Source organism: Scyliorhinus torazame, chromosome 1, assembly GCF_047496885.1.
Source record: "Scyliorhinus torazame isolate Kashiwa2021f chromosome 1, sScyTor2.1, whole genome shotgun sequence".
Lineage (NCBI taxonomy): Eukaryota > Metazoa > Chordata > Chondrichthyes > Carcharhiniformes > Scyliorhinidae > Scyliorhinus > Scyliorhinus torazame.
The window spans coordinates 115988168-116012368 of NC_092707.1; the positions used below are offsets into that span (position 1 = coordinate 115988168).

The following is a 24201-nucleotide window of genomic DNA, read 5'->3' on the forward strand; positions in this document are numbered from 1 at the left end:
GCAGACGCAACAAATGACCTACCTCAAGAATCAGTACTGGCCCCCACCTTGCTCAACCTGTACATAAATGACCTGCCAGCCACTTGCAGACTCAACTTCATCTACGTGCATGACTTCTGCTGTGCTTACAAATGAGAGATTTCAAGGACATTAACAGTGCTCTTAATGACGACCTCCGTAAACTCTCTGGCATGATTCTCTAAAAATGGGGCTATGTCGGCCCAAGACCAGCACATGGCAGACGCAACAAATGACCTACCTCAAGAATCAGTACTGGCCCCCACCCTGCTCCGGCGCCAACGACTCAGGCGTCAACGGCCCCCGAAAGTGAGGAATTCTCACCTCCCTGGGGGGCTAGGTTGCCGTCGGAGTTGTCCCCGCAGCACCAGACGGCGGGGAACGGCCGGCGCGAGTCCGCGCATGCGCGGAACGGCCGGCGTGATCTCAAGCATGTGCGGAACGGCCGGCGTATTTCCGCGCATGCGCAGGGGTTCCCTTCTCTGCGCCGGCCCCCGGGCAAAATGTGGAGCCCTACAGGGGCCCGGCGCGGAGTAAAGTAGGCCCCCATGGAACCAGCCCGCCCGCCGATCGGTAGGCCCCGATTGCGGGCCAAGTCACCATGGAGACCTCCCCCCCACCGGGATCGGATCCCCCTATCCCCCCCCCCCCCCTCCACCCCCCCCCCCCCCCCCCCCCCCCCCCTCCCCAGGACGGCCTCTGCACACTTACCTTCCAGGTCCCGCCGTGTGTGAGGTGAGTAATCCACGCCGGGGGGACTTGGCCAAACCCGTCGACCACTCGGCCCATCGGGGCCCGGAGAATCGCCGGGGGGGGTCGTTGTCAATGCCCCCCCACCGGCAATCCCGCCGGCGCCGAAGAATAGGGAGGCCGCTGCCGGGTCGGAGAATCCTGGCCTCTGGCTTTAGTCAAAAACGATGCCTCAAACCAAGCGCTATCAATATTGTATCATGTGTCTGCCACCTTGACGATGAAAGTAGTCACCAGGAACTTGACCTCTACCTAAACAGCAGCCGCATTGAACACCACCCTACGCCTACTTACCGAGATGTAATTTTCAACCGCACACTGACCTTCAAGTCACACCTCCAGAAAGTCTCAGCTAAACTGAAGACTCGTAACAATCTCATCAGCAAAACTAGCAGGAACCTCAGAACTTTAAGAACCTCCTCTTTGACTATCTGCTACTCAGCAGTCGAGTCTGGAAGAAGTCGCTGTACTGCAAACTGGTAGATGTCCAGCTGAATGAGACCATGAGAAAAATCTCAGGAATAATCGGACCAAAAATTGGCTACCTGTGCTCTATAGCATTATGCTGTGTAGCTTGCACAGCATGATTACGAGGAAGAGTGTGCAAAAGTCCAGATCTGCCATTGGTAGAAGATATCACCCACTCACCCACCCAGCAAACACCTCGGGGTGGATTCTCTGTCACCCGCTGCCGGTAGCGGAGTTCCGGATATGGTGGAGAATCACACATGAGGCAAAGAAGGGGATCCCGCTGATCCCATTCCGATGCTCCAGTCCCCAGCTGTGAGCTAAATGCCTCGCACAGGCGGGTGGATGCAAATGAGTCATTTGAACTAATTTGCACCTGATTAACAGGATGGACACCCGATTCTCTGTGCCTCTGTGATGCTGCGGCCCTCTTGACTGGGATTTACGCAGAGCTAGATTGGTGCACATATTTTTAAGCCCTGATGCAGTGGACCTCGAGTAGGTCAAGGGAGTAGGTCTGTAATGTAGGTGCCCCATATTTCATCAGAAGGCCCCCTCCCTCCGCAATGCGAATCCTGCACACTCCGCCCCTCCGCCCCCATCAACCCCCCCCGTCATGACCTCCCATCAGAGACTCTCATCTGAGACTCCAACCAGACCCTTCCAAGAGACCCTCATCAGAGACCCCCATATCCGAGACCACCCATCAGAGACCCTCCCCCCCAATTTCAGAGACCCTTCATCAGAGACCTCCCCATAAGTGACCCCCCATATTAGTGACCTTCTCCCCCCCCCCCCCCCCCCCGACCTGGAAGCTAAAGAATAGTCCAGGCAGAAAGAATAAAAATACACTGCTTTTTAATTTACCTGTCCCCTACACCTGTTGTCTCAGACAGAAGTGTAGAAAACAGCAGCTATTAATTTATAAAAAGCCAAAATATATCACAAGGTTTTGAACCCCCCCTCAGAACCCTTGATCTTTGAGACTTCTATTCACTTTCAAAGAGAAATAGCTTTTAGTAGGCTGTAATTGACAGGGTAATAGCTTCCAGACAGCCAGGTGTCTGGATTGTTTATTTTCAGTTTCCTTCATGCTTGAATACATCTCAAACACCCTGTTGTGACGCTAACCACAATGTTTAGAAACATCTAGGAGATAAATGCTTTCAATTCCTCTTTTTCTCAGCAGAAATCACTTAACTGTGTTTGTTGTGGTGATGACCTGTCAATCATAGCTAGATGTTTATAAACATTCCAAACATTGGAAATCCCAGGCTTTGACCTCCCATGCGGCGAATGGGTCAAACTGAATATGTTTCACTCTGGAGTCGGACCCTGTCGCAACAATCTCTTCCATTGTGCAACCTCACCCCTGTGCGGTGAAATGCAAACCATGGTGTATATAATCGAGAAGTGCCCTGACCTGTGCTTCAGTGGTGCTCTCACCACCCTAACCAGGCTGATGATATCATAATAATCTTTATTAGTGTCACAAGTAGGCTTACATGAACTCTGCAATGAAGTTACTGTGGAAATCCACTAGTCGCCACATTCCGGCGCCTGTTTGGGAACATTGAGGGAGAATTCAGAACGTCCAATTCACCGAATAAGCACGTCTTTCCGGACTTGTGGGAGGAAACCGGAGCACCCGGAGGAAACCCACGCAGACACAGGGAGATCATGCAGACTCTGCACAGACAGTGACCCCCAAGCGAGAATCGAACCTGGGACCCTGGCACTGTGAAGCAACAGTGCTAACCACTGTGCTACTGTGCCACCCTAAGGAGGCTGCCAACTGGCTGAAGAACTTAAAATTTGATATCTAGCTGTTCATCGGTGCATATGATAGTAGTCATCATTCATCGGCCACTTCAAGGCAAGTAACAGTTGCTTCATGTCTAAAATCTCACCCACTTTTAATCAATGTTTCGTCCTCCAGATAAATTGTCAAAATCTATATTGGACTTTTGTTGTCTGTAAATTTGCTGAGTTAATAAGTAATTGATCAATTATCAGTATTGATTAAACTCATTGACGTAAGGAACAGAATTTTAATAGTGAGCTATTTCAAATACCTGGTATGATTGGTAGCTGGTTTGCTCCCTGATGGGTGTTACTCAGTTTATTAAAAGTTACCTAGCTCCCTTTCATACTGCCAGGCTATGTATGAAGAGATAAAGACAAGTGAATCAACCTGAGTCCCCATATCAGGAGGGGAATGGGTTGTTAGGCTGTATTATGAGACCTATTTTGTTTGATTATTAATGATATTTGTGAAAATGGGAAACTCGGTTGTTATGCATCTAAATTCTCACCAATCCCAAGAACTACTGAGAATTCATCATTATTTTATGGGTCCAGTTTTCTTTCAATTGCCACCTTTCTCACATCTTTCAAAAAGTCTCAGAACTCCCCTCAACTGTGACTTTTGCATTCATATTTGGACCCCTTTTCTCTGCTTTCCCCATCTTCAGATTCCTCTGCATCTTTTTCTCCCTTATGCTTTGTAATCTCTCCCTTCCTTTGAGGCCGACCATATTTAAATGCAAGATTTATTGCTGCAATTCCTATTCCTAGCTCCAATTGTTCGTATTTAACAGCCTGATCTTGTGACTCAAGAGGAGACACTGTTTTCTGTCAAGAAAATTGGGTAAACATGGCTCAACTCCAATCCCATGAATGGACAATCTTCTTTGAAGATGAGATATGAAGGATTGTTTTTGAATAAAGGACCACCTGGCTTGCTTTGACAGACCTCAGATGAGCTCAGATTTTAGTTTTAGATTCTGTTTAATTCTTGATGCAATTAGCTGGCGAGTATCCAGATTGTGGAAGATCCCAATCACAGATTTGTATAACGAGGGGAGGCTCTTTTGAGGTTATCGCTCAAGGCCCAATGCCAAAGCTAAATAGGAATAGAGTCCTTTCCAGTTAGACCAGAATGCTGAACTGTATAATCATGTTGTTTGAAACATCTCAGTTGGACAAATTTCCTCTTCATCATGTAAAACAGGTCTAAATAGAAGTTAACATCTTCCTACCATTCGCTCCTGATGCAAATCACTTTGGCTAATTACAGTTTTTAAAGAAATTTCATTCTAATAAAACTGTGGTGATGTGCATCACTGTAAATACATGTAAGCTAGACAGACACTAGAGGGAGCACCAGAAACATCACACACACACACTCAACCAATAGATAAGTTAGATGGGAGGCGACCAATGGACATTCATGATACACAAGGAGGTGACACGACCACAGGGGGGCATTATACCAACCCATACATAAAGGACACCACACACATGATCAGCCCCCTTCGGCCAGTAGAGACAGTCAGTGAGGAGAGGCACAGGGTTGATTCATTATCACACCCACCACGTGGAAGACAGCAGCTGCTGAGTCAGTTTAGGTAGCTACAATAGGATTAGCAGTAGTGTCGAACTCAAGTTATAAAAGTGCACATAGTGTAAATAAATGAGTTGAAGTTATTTACACGTCTCGACCTTCCTTGACAAATGCAACACAAGGAAGCCGCTTATGTTACAAAGGAAACATAACAAAACATGGTACCACGAGTGAACTGCTTAAATCCAGATAGCCATACCTCAGCGTAGAGTGACAACCAGCAATACCCAGGCAAGATGTACTGGCTCCCGATTCCGCAGCCACTCTGGTACCACGGCGATCTCCGCGAAAACTGGCAGCGATTCCCGCAAACGTTTAAATTCTACCTGGTGGCAGCCGAACTTACAGACCTGGCCGATAATGAAAAAATAGAGTTTCTCCTCACCATCGCCGGTGCAAGAGCAGAAGAAATCTTTTAAAAATTCAAGTTCTCCAAGGGGCAGGACAGGTACGACTTCCAGGCAGTCCTGGACAAATTCGGCAAGTACTGAGAGGAAAACACACTCCAATCGGCAAGGAAAGGTAAGAGAAACGCCAGTACTCACCTCAAGGCCGAAATCCCGGACCAGAGAGCGATTTGGGTAGAGGTCGGTGGCCATCTTGCAGTTGCGCGAGAAGTGCGCAGAATCGGAAGATTCGTTTGCGCATGCCGTGCATGCGCAATCAAGAAAACAGCCATCGGTAAAGGAACATCGATCTGCGCATGCGCAATCGCTTCCTACGTGCTACATCACGCGCGTCATGACGTCAGAGGCCCCAGACCGCACCAATTTAAAGGGGAAACGTCCCAAATAAAAGAAAAAATCTTTTAAAGCTGTAAAACAACCTTCCTTCACCTGGAATGACAGCACAATGCCTCAAATTGAACCAGGAAATGAATTTAACCTCCGAAGAACCCTGCAACAAGCAGTTACCTATGCACAAACCGATGATTCTGACCTCGAATACTTCGATACCGACCTTTACATTTTTTCTGGACCTCGCGAGCCCAATGACAGCTCCATGGTCCTAGACGACTATGATTCGGACGAACCTTTCGTGTTGCACATTGGCGACCCCCGCATTGAATCCGACGCAGATGCGGATTCATTTTTCGGATTTGAGGATCTTCAACCCAGCAGACATGACCTCCCAACTCATCAGTACCGGATGATGCTGCAGCCTGAAATTAATAGACAGGGAGCGGTGCAAGCACACGGAGAGCGGCCTGCTGCCACACAGAGCGTGGTCCACGCCCCGCTCAGGGTTCCCGATTCTACGAAAGAAGACATGCAAGACTCCACACCGCAGTCCTTGCAGGAACAGGACGTGACTCCAGTGTCACAAGACTCCACAGCAAGCTCGTGGACAGACTCCACAATTGCAGAAACGCATGACTCCGATACGCAGTCCTTGCAGGAACAAGACCATGAGGGTCTGGCAACCTCCTCTGACCAACCAGCGGCAGACGATACAAGTCTGCCATGCTCACGTAAACAGCAAGAAGGCTATAACAGTCTACCACGCTCCACTGCACAGCAGGACGACCATGACGGTCTATCATGCTACAATGAAGGGCACAGCGCTGATGACTGTTCAAGCCCAAATGAAGACAAGCCAAAGGAATCGCCTCTTCCAAGCCCGAAGAAAAAAGGATTATGCGCTGACCTTCAGGATCATTCTAGCCGAAGAGATATTAATAATGCTGCACAGTCACAGAAGGATGCTGAGGACTTGCTAAAGAAATTGCTTGTATGTCTAACTTGCAAGGAGCAGACTGAAAATTGCCATTGCTTTAGTACGGATCGAAAAAATGGACAAGACATTGATCCTCATTTAATGGAAATAACACAACCTGAATCATATCTACAGCAGGGACAACTGTCTCCCTGCAACACAAAACCGCAAAGTCCCAACTACAGAGACCAGCAGTTAGTCAGTAATGACTCTTCAACCCCTGATGGGAATATTAATCGCATTGAACCTCTGCACACTCCACTGATAAATGAGCAGAACATTGGAGCAAGAATCCTGAGGACACCGACATCGAGTAGTCAGATAAAGCACTTAAAACCCGCAGCAGTTTCAAGTGAACCAATTGTGCTTTCCAGTGATGGTCAAGATGCAGATAAGGTCGACCCGATTATCCATTGTACCACATTAACTCCAGAGATTAAGCATTTATGTCTGGGGAGTAGAATGTGGGCAATTGAGAACAGTAAAAGAGAGAATGTGACTGTGCCAGTCCCAGCAAAATCAGAGCCAGAGACTATGAAGGCATGTACATTAGAAAAGGATGCATATGAAGTAACTGAGAAGAAAATTGAAACGGACTGTTCTTTGGAAACTAGTACAATGACGAAAGAAACATTGGATCTAACATTTGATGCCCTACATATGGGAGAAATTGAGGGAAATGAACAAGGTTCTGTAATGTCTGGGGGAAGATTTAAAATTCCAAAGAAGAAAAGCCCAAATGAAGGACAACGGCAAGACAATGACAGTCCACCCACATTGTTTGCACCACCAGATGAAAACTCTGACAATTTACCCAACCCTAGTGAACAGCAAGCAGCTACTGAGGATCTACCCACGGTATGTGAAACGAGTGACGACAGCATCCCACTTCCCATGCAAAAGGTGCAAAGTGACAGACCTCAGCTAGTGCGTACAGAGGCACTCGACGATCACTGTGAGACCACTGGTGACTCCGGTGACACCACACTACTTCCACCCTCAATTGCTCGAACCTCTCCACTAGTCAATGCATTCCTGCATGTTCCGACTCCAGACGTGCAGCTTCAAGAAATCTCAGCTGACTCCAGTGAACCTGCTAAGACTCCGGACGGGGAGCATCAACAAAAAACAGACCAGACTCCAGATGGGGAGCAACCAAACGCCGACTCTGATTCACGTAAGCCAGACTTTACTCCAGACAGGCAGTGTCGCAACCTCAGTGATGGCACGCTCAGGGTGACAGCAGATGCCACAACGACAGGAGATAGATCACGTGACAATCACACTGGGTCAGCAATAACAAGCAGCAGCTACAGTCCAAGAGGAATACACCAATTTTCACCACAGCTATGTCCACACATTTGTTCCACACCGACAGTGCGGCCAATGACAGCTCATGCTGGACAAACCCAGTATTCAAGCCTGCAGCAGCCAGCAGTCTATGCAGCATATTCTCAAACAGGCCAGCACTACGGATTGCCCACTAATGGAATCAAGACCGAAGGTGGACTACCGCCAGCGCAATCTGCACTACAGACTGGATGCCTTAGTTATTGCCCAGGATTTGCTGCCCCACAGCCTGGCCAGACAGCACATTCCTATCAGATGCAAGGTTCTAGTTTCACACCATCACCAGACATTGATGCGAGCAGCAATTCTGTCTCCAAATCGACATGCTTCAACGCTTCTCAGCAGAATCACCCTTCCAGCACAGCATGTGGCCAGAACCAGTATGTACAGTCTCATCCGACTTCAACATCTGGCACATCCATGACCTCGAATGATACTGTTGATGGTACCTCTTCAATGTCAACGACCTATCAGCTACAAGATGCCATCCGACAGCACCACCACAAACATAAAAAGAAAAAAAGAAAAAGACTCCAAAGCGGACAGCGCAGTGATTCGACCACTTCTTGGTTCCTGTTGATGGCGTTCATAACCAAGAAAGACATTTGACCATGATGATTGATGGTTTATGGACTCACATGAATGATTTGGACTTATTATTTAATCATCGTTCCCATGACTTGTATATACCTTACCTTCTCGACCTGTTCTTTGTTCAGTCTTTCTTAAAGTGTACAGAAAATATGAACATATAAAAAGGGGAGGATGTGGTGATGTGCATCACTGTAAATACATGTAAGCTAGACAGACACTAGAGGGAGCACCAGAAACATCACACACACACACTCAACCAATAGATAAGTTAGATGGGAGGTGACCAATGGACATTCACGATACACAAGGAGGTGACACGACCACAGGGGGGCATTACACCAACCCATACATAAAGAACTCCACACACATGATCAGCCCCCTTCGGCCAGTGGAGACAGTCAGTGAGGAGAGGCACAGGGTTGATTCATTATCACACCCACCACGTGGAAGCCAGCAGCTGGTTAGTCAGTTTAGGTAGCTACAATAGGATTAGCAGTAGTGTCGAACTCAAGTTATAAAAGTGTACATAGTGTAAATAAATGAGTTGAAGTTATTTACACGTCTCAACCTTCCTTGACAAATGCAACACAAGGAAGCCGCTTATGTTACAAAGTAAACATAACAAAACAAAAACCTTCAATTCTCTGGAACCAATTTTGCCACAGCGAAAATGAAAATGACTTACTTGTTGCTGGTATTGTTTCTGCTCTCGTTCATATTCCAATTTGCATTGCTCACACATATCCTCAATCCAGTTATCATCATCGTAGTCTGTGCTGCAGTTACAACCCATTGTCACTGAAAACAAAAATACACAGCAGTCAAACCACAGAGTCTAACGTCCGCTTTGGGGCTATGCATTTGGATGTAATCACTCAGGCAGGTGCGCAACAAGTAAACTTTCAACTAGTTCTTGGTACATTTAAAAACAATTACAGCTAGCCATCCATCTGTAATCTGATAATGGAAATTTGCAAACTCTAAAATGTCCAAATGCTTGAGTATTTAAAAAAAATTTAGAGTGCCCAATTTTCCAATTAAGGGGCAATTTAGCACACAAAACTAGTGTTTGTACCGTTTGGCCTTGTATATATTTTTTACTGTTTTAATAAAAAGATATGGCCAATCCACCTACACTGCACATCTTTGGTTCGTGGGGGTGAGACCCACGCAGAGACGGGGGAGAATGTGCAAACTCCACACGGGCAGTGACCCAGGGCCGAGATTGAACCTGGGTCCTCAGCACCTTGAGACAGCAGTGCTAATCAATGTGCCACTGTGCCGCCCTCAAATGTCTGAGTATTAAAACAAGTTCATGGATCAAGATAATTTAACTAGTTACGATACTGATTTGAAATTGCAGTATTGGGTGATCGCATAATTAAAACAAATTCCTTGTATTTTAACAATTCACTGACAGTTTACACTAATTCAAAATTGCCAATCCCAATATAATATTTAACCCTTTCGTCAATGGTTAATTTTGAATAGACTGCACCCAAGAAACAGTGACCTAGATTCCGCCCGCGCGGTGGATTCATTTTGTTTGTTTGAATATACTGCAACCCCATTACATTGCTTGAGTCGCATATATGGATGCAAATGAATCGTAATAAAATAATGACACTACCAGTAATTAATGGAGTAAAAGAACATTCATAAACACTTTGACAATAATCAGAACTTGGTGTATTCTGTTACATTTACTTGACAAAAGCACAACTCCAATTCACCGTTCTGCTTTTTAGGTGATAACTGTTTGGTTCATTTTATTAAAATAGCCATGCTGTTAGCTGAGAAATTGAGGTGAGTATGTACAAGATTGAACGAGAGTAAATATTTCTTAAAATTCGAAGTGAAAACTTAAAAAATCTGAACAACCTTTTCGGTTTTCAGACACAGTTCCAGGGTAGCATGTAAAATACTTCAAATCCTTTGGGCTGCACTGGTTAGACAGATCTAAGTTAAAAAGAGTGAATGCAGTTCTCAGTAAGTTGGCATAAAATACTGATGACCACTGGTGAGGAGGTAGAAAGAACCTACTTACAATCCTGTAGTTCTTATGCCAGCAGCAATGATGAAGAGATCTTAAATGCTGAAGCGTGATTGTGCCCCAGTATCTTCTGGCACTATAAACATTACCTTTATAATTGAATGGATAAATACATCAAAATCTAAACCTGATGGTTTTGGAGGAATTCAAGGGTTGAGGGGCTTATTGAGTGATCTTATTCTGGAGTGAGGACTTATCGACCTATGTAAACCAAATTGGGATTCAGGAACTGTGCACTACGCAAAGGTTACTTTCAAAATTGCTAACATTTTACGCTGGTTTTCAGTTTCCCTATCTTATTTCAATTTTTGATTCTGTTTTAAAAGCAATATTTATTGCAATGCAGTCCACAAGCCCACTCCGTGTCACATTTTCTATACAGTGCCATTTCAGTTTTCTGGATTCAGTTTTAAATTTCGTACCAGACACACGGCACCTTTTCAAAGTAATTTTTATAAAATATCACTGGCCTTTTACACTTTGTTGCCAGAACAATTGTAAGGGGATAAACTGACGCACACGAACACCCCTTTTTGAATGTTCCATTTGGGTGTAATGAATATTTTCATTGACGGTCACATGTAAACTTCCTAATTCATGTTTTAGGTAAAAATAACAGAACGTTAAAAAATGCCATCATTTGCACAGAATGTAACGTGTTCCACTTCTTAAACTTTGGCCAGATTCAGAGTTTGCATTTTGGTGTAAAGATATCCATTATTTGTTTTAAATACTATAACTGGAACAAATCCCATGTTGATCATGCAGACTCAATTTCAATTGTAAATTGCTTTCAACAACTCTCGGCAGGTTTCCACGAGCTGCATTGCTTTACAAATCAAGTTGTATTGAGCTGTAATCTAGTGAAAAGACCACGGGCTGGATTCTCCGTTCCTGAGGCTAAGTATTGACGCCGGGGCAGGACTTCCACGACAGCAAAACAGACGCCCCTTCAGGCCTGGACGCAGGTGGCAGTGGTCGTCAGCGCTGTGGGCAACACCGCGAGGGCCGGCCAGCAGTGCAGAAAAAAACTGCATGCCCACCTCAGGGCGGCCAGGGTGAGTAGGCAGCACTGTGCCCCTAGCACCAATCCTCATCCCGCACACCCATAACTCCTCCCCCGCCCTCTACCCTTCACCCGGAGGGCAGCCAAACCCGCACCCTGTACCATATGCCTGCACCCGTACTGGACACCATGGCTGGGTGCCCTGGCCACTGAAGCCACCAGCTACACCCCACTGGGCTGCAGGCATTGGGCTGTCTAACACTGTCCGTTTTCTGTTTCCCCTCACCCCTCCCTCCCAGGAGAAGGCCGCGCAACACAACTGCCGAGAGAGGGAGAAGACTGCAGGAGGACCACCAGGCCTGCGGCCCCTCACTACAGCAGAGCAGAGGGCACTGGACATGGTCAATGGGCCTGCAGAAAGGGCAATCACCAGGGCGGAGGTTGGCATCGGGCGAGGAAGTGAGTCCCATGGCACCTGTATCACCACCCCCCACGACCACCCCCACAGCCAGACCACCCCACACCCACCATCACCCCACCCCCACATCCCTGCTCCACCACCACCAGCCCCACACCTCCTTTCCACCAATAAAGATTATCATTATTATTAGTGTCACAAGTAGCCTACTTGTGACAATAAGCGATTATTATTATTATCTCTTAATGGTTCACAAGTCACATTATAGTCCCATCATTACTGTATGACTTTAGAATAAGCTGTTAAGGAGGGAGCACAGTCACCGTGCCATGCCCACAACACGCAATTTCCCAGTTCCGAAAACGTGCTGGCCACGACACAAAGCCACAATGAGGACATTTTCCTCTGTGTACTGGGTGTAATGAAATTTAAATGTTCGTTATAGGAGGGAAACCTTCTCAGTCTTGAAGTTTTCAATTTCTTAAACAACATTTCACAGCTGTGGAGCTTGCTGTAGTTTTAAAAAGTCCCCAATTTCCCCTGTCAATCTCGGGGAAACTAAACTTCATACGTAATGTGGGGTGTTTTCCTTCCTCCTGAAATTCTGAGGTCCTGACTAATAGCCATCCAATATGGTTAGAACTGTCATCGTGTTCTCTGTGTGAAACAGCATTTCTCACTGTCAAATAAAAACAACCCAATAACAGGAAGAAGGATGCAATTGGAAATATGTTTCTTCTGAATGATAATGCCTCGAACACTCTAATGCTTAGATCCATTTCAGTCTTTGTGTAATGTGTGGGAGAGCTGCAGTGAAGAAGCTTAGCAAAGCTTGGACTCACTTGCCATGGGGAAAGCTCCAATTGCTAATGTTACCACCTGAATGCATCAAATACTGGAAAGCAGCACTCTTGTCGTATCTGCACAAACGTCTCTGCCTCTGCTGGGGTGGAGGGGGGTGGGGGGGGGGGGGGGGGGGGTGGGGGGGGGGGCAGGGGGGACAGTGCCAAACTGGTTGGCAGACAGGAAACAAAGAGTAGGAATTAACAGGTCTTTGGTACGGCAGGCATCAGGGCCTGGATTCTCCCCTACCCGGCGGGGCAGGGGTCCCGGGGAGATGGAGTGGCGGGAACCACTCCAGTGTCGGGCCGCCCCAAAGGTACGGATTTCTCCGCAACGTTAGGGGCCGAGCCCTCACCTTGAGGAGCTAGGCCCGCGCCGGAATGGTTGCCGTGCCGCCGGCCGGTGGGAAAGGCCTTTGTCACCACGCCAGCCAGGGCCGAAGGGACTCTGCCGGCCGGCGGAAGTCTGCGCATGCGCGGGAGCGTCAGCGGCTGCTGACGTCATCCCCGCGCATGCGCAGGCTATGGCTGAGGCGGAAGGAAAAGAGTGCCCCCATGGCACAGGCCCGCCTGCGGATCGGTGGGCCCCGATTGTGGGCCAGGCCACCGTGGCGGCACCCCCCAGGGTCAGATCGCCCTGTGCCCCCCCCCAGGACCCCGGAGCCCGCCAGCGCTGCCAGTCCCGCCGGTAAGGGAGGTGGTTTGATTCACGCCGGCGGGACTGGCATGGCAGCAGCGGGATTTCGGCCCATCGCGGGCCGGAGAATCGCCGGGGAGGGCCCGCCGACCGGCGCAGCGCGATTCCCGCCCCCACCGAACCTTCGGTGTCGGAGAATTCGACGGCTGCGGCACGCCAACCACTCCGATGCGCGCCTAGCCCCTCAAGGTGAGGGCTTGGCCCCTAAAGTTGCGGAGAAATCCGTACCTTTGGGGCGGCCCGACGCCGGAGTGGTTCCCGCCACTCCATTTCCCCGGCGATTCTCCGACCCGGCGGGGGGGTCGGAGAATCCCGCCCCAGTGCTGGGACCCCAGTTATTCACAATATATATTAATGGTTTAGGTGAAGGAACGAAATATAATATCTCCAAATTTGCTGTGACACAAAATTGGATGGAAGGGTCAACTGTGTAGAGGATGCAGAGATCCTTCAATGTGATTTGGACAAGTTGAGTGAGTGGGCAAATGAGGGGCAGATGCAGTATAATGTGGATAAATGCGAGGTCATCCACTTTGGCAGCAAAAATAGGAAGGCAGCCTATTATCTGAAAGGCCATAAATTAGGAGATTGAATGTGCAACGAGACCTGGGTGGCCTCATACTCCAATCACTGAAGGTAAACATGCAGGTGCAGCAGGCGGTAAAGAAGGCAAATGCTATATTGACTTTCATAGTGAGAGGATTCGAGTACAGGAGCAGGGGTGTCTTGTTGAAAATATACAAGGCCTTGGTGAGGCCATAGCTGGAATATTGTGTGCAGTTTTGGTCTCCTTATCTGGAGCGAAGGTTTACCAGACTTATGAGGTGAGATTGAGTCAGTTAGAATTGTATTCGCTGGAGTTCAGAAGAATGAGGGGGGATCTCATAGAAACTTATAAAATTCTTTTTTTTAAATAAATTTAGAGTACCCAATTAATTTTTTCCAATTAAGGGGCCAATTAGTATGGCCAGTCCACCTACCCTGCACATCTTTCGGTTGTGGGGGTGAAACCAACGCAAACACAGGGAGAATGTGCAAACTGCACACGGTCAGTGACCCAGAGCCGGGACCGAACCTGGGATCTCGGCGCCATGAGGCGGCAGTGCTAACCACTGTGCCACCGTGCTGCCCTGAAACTTATAAAATTCTAACAGGACTAGAAAGAGTAGATGCAAGAAGGATGTTCCGGTTGGTGTGGGTGTCCTGAACCAAGGCTCATAGTAGGAGGATACGGGGTAGACCATTTAGGACTGAGATGAGGAGAAATATCTTCACCCAGAGAGTGGTGAGCCTGTGGAATTGGCTACCACCGGAAGTAGTTGAGGCCAAAACATTGTGTTTTCAAGAAGCAGTTAGATATAGAACTTGGGGCGAAGGGGATCAAAGGATACAGGGGAAAAATGGGATTAGGCTATTGAGTTGAATGATCAGCCATGATCATGATGAATGGCAAACCAGCTTGAAGAGCCGAATGGCCCCCTCCTGCTCCTATTTTCTATGTTACCTACAGAAAGTGTCTACATACACACTGGATCTGGCAGAAAGCTATTCAGCCTTGTTTACCTGAGATCCAAGACAAAGGTGCGTCAAGTCCTCATCAGAGAGTTGCTCTATGCTGACAAAACTGCACTAACATTCCATCCTGTGGAATACCCTCAGTAGCAAATGGACCCACTCTCTCACACCTGTAAAGAGTTTGAGTTGACCATCAGCATCAGGAAGACAAATGCCATGTCAGAATGTTGTCATATAGCATCTATCAGCATTGACAATGTAATGTTGTAGGTTGTTGATAGCTTCACATATCTAGGCTCCACTGTCACCAGCAATCTGTTACTTGATGCGGAACTCAATACAGAAATTCTAAAAGTTATGTCCAAGCTAAGTAAGAGAATATGGAATAACCGCAACTTGACGAAGAACACTAAACTGTGAGTCTACCAAGCCTGCGGCCTCAGCGCATTCCTCTACAGTGGCGAGACTGGACAACAGGGCAGGAGAAAACGTTGAGAATTTCCACGTTCACTGTCTCAGATGTATCCTAACACCTCTTGACAGGACAAGGTCACCAACTCAGAGGTCCTGGAACAGGCTAATTTCATCAGCATAAACCCATTGCTAAACCAATGATGTCTGCCATGTTCATCGGATGGATAACGACCTTAAACCAAACGACCTTCTGTACAGTAATTAGGTTGTTTGTAAGGACTTTGGAGGGAGTTTGAACACAGCTCACTGTTTTTCTCTTTCTAGGAATTGACAGATGGTGCTCCCTTTGTCTGCGTCAGCAGATGTATTGCCCAGGTGAGTGTTAAAGCAGTAATTATTTTCACTGCCTCTGTCTGGACTGCCCTCTAGCTTCCTGACACGGATCTCTTTTCTTGAGGGCTTCCTCTCAGGGATCTCTCTCCTGGGGTCTCACTTCTGGGGTCTCTGGAAGGGGGTCTTTATTTGGGGGGTCTCTGGTGGTCCCTTTATTTAGTGAGTCTCTTTATTTAGGAAGTATCTTAGGGTGCCTTTATTTAGGGGTCTCTGTGGGGGGTCCCTTTATTTAGGGGGTCTATTTATTTAGGGTCTCTTGGGGTCCCTTTATTTAGGGATCTCTGTGGGGGTGTCCATTTATTTAGCAGGCCTCAGGGATCCCTTTATTTAGGAGGTCTCTGTGGGGGGTGCAGTTGGGGGTGGGGTTCTGGCTGGGTGGACAGGTCTTGCATTGTGTGGTGGGATGGTGACCCTTGGATGGACTTTGGGGACAACTCTCTTAAAGAGTTACCCCCTCCAATGCATCAGTGCCACGCTTCTCAGGACCTGTAGTGATTTCGGGCCCAGAAGTCTGGAGATCTTAATGACCCATTTGCAGCCTCCCACTGTCACGGGGCACGAACCTCGATCCCAACACCAAGCGGGGAGGCCAGAATATCGGAAACGGATTGTAAATACGTTTGCAACTATTGGTGGGAAGGTGAGGTTGAGATTGAAAATCAGCAACAATCTTGTTGACTGGTGGACCAGGCTTGAAGGGCATTTTTCTTATGTTCTTCTAATCACTGTCCATTGTATCAACATTTAGATTGTGAGGAACAAATGCAGCATGATATACCCTCCAGGTTCGTCACTATTGTCAATGTACCGAAACCAATAATTGCTAATTAACTCTTCTGTGGCTGGTCTTTCCTGTTTTCGAATGTTTGTATTCTGTCAGCGCTTTAAGTTGTAAAATGTATTTTGAGCACTTTTAAAATCTGATAAAAAGAAATGACACATTGGACGTTTGAATCTACATATCATTTGTTGTGTTTTGTAGCAGATTTTTCCAGGAAGCTGAGAGTTTATTTTGTTAACTGAAAATATAGGAAGTGGCAATGAACAGAAATGTGTCATTATATTTATGTGATGAGTATTCTAAACGCAGCTGAAGGCTTCATTGGGTAAGTGGTTCTTCCTGATTAGTTGAATAACTTGTTGTGATGAGATGGGCTACTCCCAAATGAATCAATCATTATTTCTGATACTAGAATGTCCGAGTAACCAGATACAATTTTAGTACACTTCGTACTGAAAACATATTGCTCTGTTTTACTGGAGGCATCACCAACTATGTAAATACTTGTCTATTTTTTAACAACGTCTTGCATTTATATAGCACCTTTACTGTATTAAAACATCCCATGGCACCTCACAAGAGGGTTAAAAAAAAAACTTTGACTCCTGTTGAATCCGCGGTAACAGGACGCGTAGACGATAGGTAGACATTAACAGACAAGGTTTATTACGATACAGATCAAACCTCCTCCATTTTGCTAAGGGCCTCCTTCCCCAACCTGCACCCAGGCCAGGGTTTTTATGTGAGTTGGAGCTCCCCCTGTTAAGGGGCAGCCCTGTCCCCTTAAAGCAGCAGGTCGTATTCCAGGGTGATCATGGGCCTGATCCCAGAACCTTCATTGGGTTATAACAATCAGTCCACATTAGGAATATTGGGCTGATGACAGAAAACTTTGCCAACAAAGTAAGTTTTAAAGTGATTCTTAAAGGAGAGATGAGAGAGAAAGACTGAGAGGTTTCGGGGGGGAATTCCAAAGTTTAAGATTCATACAGCAGGAAGCATAGGCTTGAGTGCTGGAGCAATTTAAACCAGGATGCTCAAGAGAGCAACACTGGAGGAGCACAGATATCTCAGGGTTGCAAGGCTGGAGAAGATTACAGAGATTGTGAAGCCATGGAGGGATTTGAAAACGAGTGGAATTGTAAAACTGAGGAGGAGGCAATGTAGGTAGGCGAGCACGGGGCGATGGGCGAATGGAATAAGTTAGGACATGGGCACCAGTGTTTTAAATGAACTCGGGTTTGCAGAGAGTAGAGTATGGGATAAAAACAGAAAATGCTGAAAAATCTCAGTCGGTCTGACAGCATCTGTAGAGAGAGAACAGAGCAACGTTTTGATTCTGGGTGACTCTTTGTCAAAATCATTTTGGGAGAGAGTTCTAAATTTCTAATCACCTGTCTGTAACAAACTGCTTCCTGATATCACTCCGAATGACCTGGATCTAATTTTAAGTTTATTTCTCTGGTTCTGAACTCCCTCATCACAGGATTGTGGTAGTCAGCACTAGCAGTATTATATGTATTACGGTAAGACACATATACTAGAGGTACATGGGTAAATCCCTGCCTGCTGGCTCCGCCCAGTCGGCGGCGTATAAATGTGTGTGCTCGCCGGTGCTGCAGCCATTCTGGTGGCAGCTACAGGACATCTTTGCTCAATAAAGCCTCGAGTATTCCACTACTCTCGTCTTTGTGGTAATTGATAGTGCATCAATTTATTGAGCAAAGATTTTTAAAACGATGGATCTCCGCATCAAGCCTGATCGCCTGCAGCTGAGCCCTCAAGTCCACTTTTGACCACTGGCTAGCCTGCTTCGAAAGCTACGTCCGAACATCCAGAACACTGAGAAACCCTCGGATGCGCAGAAGCTCCAGGTCCTTTATTCACGGGTGAGCCCTGCCATTTTTCCTCTCATCCGGGATGCGCCACTAACTCCAAAGCAATGGAGCTCCTGAAGGGACATTACGTTCGGCCAGTCAATCAACTATACGCCAGACACCTCCTGTCCACGAGACAGCAACACCCCGGTGAGGCCCTAGACGATTTCTGGCGTGCCCTGCACATCCTGGGGAGGAACTGTGACTGCCAGGCAGTTTCGGCAGTCCAGCACACAGAACGTTTAATCCGAGACGCCTTCGTTACGGGCATGAGGTCTGCGTACGTCCGCCAGCGCCTATTGGAAGGGGTTACGCTTGATTTTGCGGGAACCCGGCAGCTCGCGAACTCGTTAACAGTGGCCTCCTGTAACATCCAATCGTACGCCCCCGACTGCACTGCACCCTCATGGGCATCGTGGGCCTGCCGCGCGGCAGCCAGCCAACCCCGGGGGGCCCAAATGCTATTTTTGTGGGCAGAACAAACACCCGCGGCAGCGCTGCCCGGCGCGGAGCGCAACATGCAACGGATGCGGAAAGAAGGGACACTTTGTTTCTGTGTGCCAGGCCTGGTCGGTCGCCGCTGTTTCTAGGCCCAGCATTCCTACACCCCCCACGTGCGACCCAGGGGCACTGGCATTTTGCCCCTCGCAAGCCACGTGCGGCCTGTGGGCGCGCCATCTTCTTCCCCGTAGGCCAAGTGCTCACCATGGGCGCCGCCATCATTAATGCCACCCGCCATGTGCGCCCCATGGGCACCGCCAGCTTCGGCGCCATTTTGGACGGCGCCTCAGGACCCCTGCTCGTCTGGGAGCTAGTCTAGCCGTTCATCGCCTGCTGCTACCTCCACCACCGCTGACCAGCCCAGCATCTGCCGCAGATCACCTCGATCACCCTGGACCAGTCCTGCAACCTCGCAACTGCAAAGACAACGGTGAAAATCGATGGGCACAAGACATCCTGCCTTTTTGACACCGGGAGCACGGAAAGCTTCATCCACCCCACGGCGGCAAGGCGCTGCTCCCTCGCGGTACACCCCATTACCCAGAAAATCTAATTCGCCTCCGGATCCCATTCCGTGGAAATCCGGGGGTACTGCATCGCGACCCTCATCGTGCAAGGTGTAGAGTTAAGCAACTTCCGGCTCTACGTCCTCCCCCACCTCTGCGCTGCACTGTTACTCGGCCTGGACTTCCAGTGCTACCTCCAAAGCTTAACTTTAAAATTCGGCCGACCTCACCGTATGTGGCCTCACGACCCTTAAGGTCGATCCACCTTCCTTGTTTGCGAACCTCAGCCTGGATTGCAAACCGTCGCCACCAGGAGCAGACATTACAGTGCCCAGGACAGGACCTTCACCAGGTCGGAGGTCCAACGGCTCCTGTGGGAAGGCGTCATTGAGGCCAGCAACAGCCCCTGGAGAGCCCAAGTGGTAGTTGTAAAGACTGGGGAGAAGCACAGGATGGTCATTGACTGCAGTCAGACCATCAACCGGTACACGCAGCTCGACGCGTACTCCCTCCCACGCATATCTGACATGGTCAATCAGATTGCACAGTATCGGGTCTTTTCCACAGTGGACCTCACGTCCGCCTACCACCAGCTCCCCATCCGCCCGGAGGACCGCCACTACACTGCGTTCGAAGCAGATGGCTGCCTTTATCACTTCCTTAGGGTTCCCTTCGGCGTCACTAATGGGTTCTCGGTCTTCCAACGTGAGATAGACCGAATGGTTGACCGGTACGGACTGCGGGCCACCTTCCCGTACCTAGACAATGTCACCATCTGTGGCTACAATCTGCAGGACCACGACGCTAACCTCCTAAACTTTCTCCAGACTGCCAAGCTCCTTAACCTCACGTACAATAAGGAGAGATGCGTGTTACGCAGCAACCGCTTAGCCATCCTTGGCTATGTCGTGGAAAATGGAGTTCTAGGGCCTGACCCCGACCGCATGTGCCCCCTCATGGAACTCCCCCTCCCCCACTGCCCCAAGACCCTCAAACAATGCCTGGGGTTTTTCTCCTACTATGCCCAGCGGGTCCCTAAATAGGCAGACAAGGCCCGCCCACTCATTCAGTCCACAGATTTTTCCCCTGACGGCTGAGGCCCGCCAGGCCTTCAACCGCATCAAGGCAGACATCGCCACGGCCATGATGCACACGGTCGACGAGTCCCTCCCCTTCCAGGTCGAGAGCGATGCATCGGACGTAGCTCTGGCCGCCACCCTCAACCAGGCGAGCAGGCCCGTGGCCTTTTCCGCACCCTCCATGCCTCCGAAATTCGGCACTCCTCTGTCGAAAAGGAGGCCCAAGCCATTGTGGAAGCTGTGCGGCATTGGAGGCATTACCTGGCCAGTAGGAGATTCACTCTCCTAACTGACCAATGGTCGGTTACCTTCATGTTTAATAATACACAGCAGGGCAAGATCAAAAACGATAAGATCTTGAGGTGGAGGATCGAGCTCTCCACCTATAATTACGAGATTTTGTATAGCCCCGGGAAGCTCAACGAGCCCCCTGATGCCCTATCCCGAGGTACATGTGCCAGCGCATAAGTGGACCTACTCCGGGCTCTCCACTATGACCTCTGCCACCCGGGGGTCACCCGGTTCTTCCATTTCATCAAGAGCTGCAACCTGCCCTACTCCATTGAGGAGGTCAGGACTGTCACCAGAGACTGCCAGGTCTGCGCAGAGTGCAAGCCGCACTTCTACTGGCCAAATCGAGCGCACTTGGTGAAGGCCTCCCGCCCCTTTGAGCGCCTCAGCATGGACTTCAAAGGGCCCCTCCCCTCCACCGACCGCAACCCGTATTTTCTGAACGTGGTTGATGAGTACTCCCAGTTCCCTTTCGCTATCCCATGCCCTTATATGACTTCTGCTACGGTCATTAAAGCCCTCCACAGTATCTTCACTCTGTTCGGTTTCCTCACCTACGTCCACAGCGATCGGGGATCCTCCTTTATGAATGATGAGCTGCGTCAGTTCCTGCTCAGCAAGGGAATTGCCCCGAGCAGGACGACCAGCTACAACCCCCAGGGAAACGGGTAGGTGGCGAGGGAGAACGGGACGGTCTGGAAGGCCTTCCTGCTGGCCCTGCGGTCTAAAAATCTCCCAGTCTCCTGTTGGCAGGAGGTCCTCCCTGATGCGTTCCACTCCATCCGATCGCTCCTCTGCACCGTGACTAACGAAAACCCCCATGAATGTCTCTTTGCCTTCCCCCGGGTTCTCGCTCCCAACATGGCTGACAGCTCCTGGACCCGTCCTCTTTCGGAAGCAGGTGCGGACCCATAAGTCGGACCCTTTGGTCGAAAGGGTCCACCTCCTACACGCGAACCCGCAGTACGCCTACATGGCACACCCCGACGGGCGCCAGGACACAGTCTTACTCTGGGACCTGGCACCCGCTGGATCCCCACCCACGGCCCCCGATCCTACACCCCACCCCCCACCCCCCCTCCAGTTGCCTCATTCACCCCTGCGCCACTCACCCTCAACCCAGCGAACCTCACCACAGCCCCCGCCCCAGTAGGATCCGTCCTCCCATTGGTTCCACTCAGGGGTGACGAAGACGAGGACAACAAGCTCCCGGAGTCACAGGTGACCAAGTCGGCGGCCACATCACCACCAGGACTGAGGTGGTCACAGAGGAGGATCAAGGCCCCCGACAGCCAGAACTTGTAAACCTTTTTTTTGTCCACCACCCCCGCCGGACTCTTTTTTAACAGGGGGTGAATGTGGTAGTCACCACTAGCTGTATTATATGTATTACGGTAAGACACATATACCAGAGGTACATGGGTAAATCCCTGCCTGCTGGCTCCACCCAGTAGGTGACGTATAAATGTGTGTGCTCGCCGGTGCTGCAGCCATTCTGGTGGCAGCTACAGGAGGCACAACATCTTTGCTCAATAAAGCCTCGATTATTCCACTACTCTCGTCTTTGTGGTAATTGATAGTGCATCAAGGATATGGCTCTAATTATCCATCAACTTTTTTAACCATTGTAAAATCCTCAATTAGATCAGTGTTTTGCAAACTTTTATTCCTGAGACCTACGCTTGGGTGGCAGTGGTTAGCACTGTTGCTCCACAGCGCCAGGTTCGATTCCCGGCTGGGTCACTGTCTGTGCAGAGTCTGCACATCCTCCCTGTGTCTGCGTGGGATTCCTCCGGTTGGTCCGGTTTCCTCCCACAAGTCCCAAAAGACATGGGGCGGGATTCTCCGACCCCCCGCCAGGTCGGAGAATTGCCGGGGGCTGGCGTGAATCCTGCCCTCGCCGGTTGCCGAATTCTCCGGCACCAGATATTCGGCGGGGGCGGGAATCGCGCCGGCCAGTCGGTGGGCCCCCCCAGGCGATTCTCCGGCCCGCGATGGCCCGAAGTCCCGCTGCTGGAATGCCTGTCCCACCGGCGAGGATCAAACTACCTCTCTTCCTGGTGGGACTAGGCGGGGTGATCTGGCCCCGGGGGGTGCCTCCACGGTGGCCTGGCCCGCGATTGGGGCCCACCGATCCGCGGGCAGGCCTGTGCCGTGGGGGCACTCTTTTCCCTCCGCCTCGGCCACAGTCTTCACCATGGCCGACGCAGAAAAGACACCCCCCCTGCGCATGCGCGGGGATGACGTCAGCTGCCGCTGACGCTCCCGCGCATGCGCGGACTTCCGCCGGCCGACGCAGTCCCTTCGGCCCCGGCAGCGGTGGCGCCAAAGGCCTTTCCCTCCGGCTGGCGGTGCGCCAACCTCTCTGGCGTGTGGCTAGCCCCTCAAGGTGAGGGCTTGGCCCCTAAAGGTGCGGAGAAATCCGCACCTTTGGGGCGGCCCGACGCCGGAGTGGTTCACGTCACTCCATCCCGCCGGGACCCCCCGCCCCGCCGGGTACGGGAGAGTCCCGCCCATGCTGTTTGGGTGGCAGTGGTTAGCACTGTTGCTCCACAGCACCAGTGTCCCAGGTTCGATTCCGGTTTGGGGCACTGTCTGTGCAGAGTCTGCACGTTCTCCCTGTGTCTGCGTGGATTTCCTCCGGGTGCTCCGGTTTCCTCCCACAAGTCCCAAAAGACGTGCTGTTAGGTAATTTGGACATTCGGAATTCTCCCACCGTGTACGCGAACAGGCGCCAGAATGTGGCGACTAGGGGCTTTTCACAGTAACTTCATTGCAGTGTTAACGTAAGCCTACTTGTTACACTAATAAAGATTATTATTATTTTGCAAATCAGCCGACCTTTGGGACCAACGCCAGCCGACCTTCGTGACCCATGCCGGCCTCCTTCACAACACATGCCGACCGACCTTTGCGACCCCCGCCACGTTCGCTTACTTCAGCCGGCGGGGGCGGGATTCACGCCAGCCCCCGCCGATTCTCCGACCCGGTGGGGGGTCAGAGAATCCCGCCCCCGATCTTTCGCTACACTGAGGAGTCCCGATGAACAGAGCTCCTTGGTGTCGGAAACGAGGCTATGTGTGGCCTCGGCCATGCATTCCCCAGTAAGGCCCCTTATTTAACGTGAGCCCACGATGTCAAGTATGTATCCAGGGCACGTAAATTGCTCTCTGCTGTTGCCTCGGGCCAGAAAACTCCACACAGCCTCATTTATTTCTATTTAAAAGATGGCAACGGCTGCCATTTTCGATTTACAAGCTGGTAGCGACTGTTCATAGGATCATAGAATCCCTATAGTGATGCCATTCAGCCCATCAAACCTGCGCCGGCCCTCTGAAAGACCACCCTAACTTGGCTCACTCCCTTGCCCTAACCCCGCAACCCCACCTAACCTTTAGACATTAAGGGACAATTTAAAATAGCAAATCCACCTAACCTGCACATATTTTGGACTCTGAGAGGAAACCGGAGCACCTGCAGGAAACCCACTCAGACACGGTAGAACATGCAACCGCCACACAGATAG

At 49.7% G+C, this 24201-nt stretch overlaps 1 protein-coding gene across 1 annotated transcript in view; it reads right to left on the bottom strand.

Moving 5' to 3' along the window:
- LOC140411167 (proto-oncogene tyrosine-protein kinase LCK-like) overlaps positions 1-24201 on the bottom strand; it is a 209056-nt gene that overhangs the window by 152273 nt on the left and 32582 nt on the right. The window contains exon 2 of the mRNA XM_072500249.1: positions 8988-9100. Coding sequence (XP_072356350.1) covers positions 8988-9095 — 108 coding nt within the window. The 5' untranslated portion in view covers positions 9096-9100. The remainder of the gene's footprint in view (positions 1-8987; positions 9101-24201) is intronic.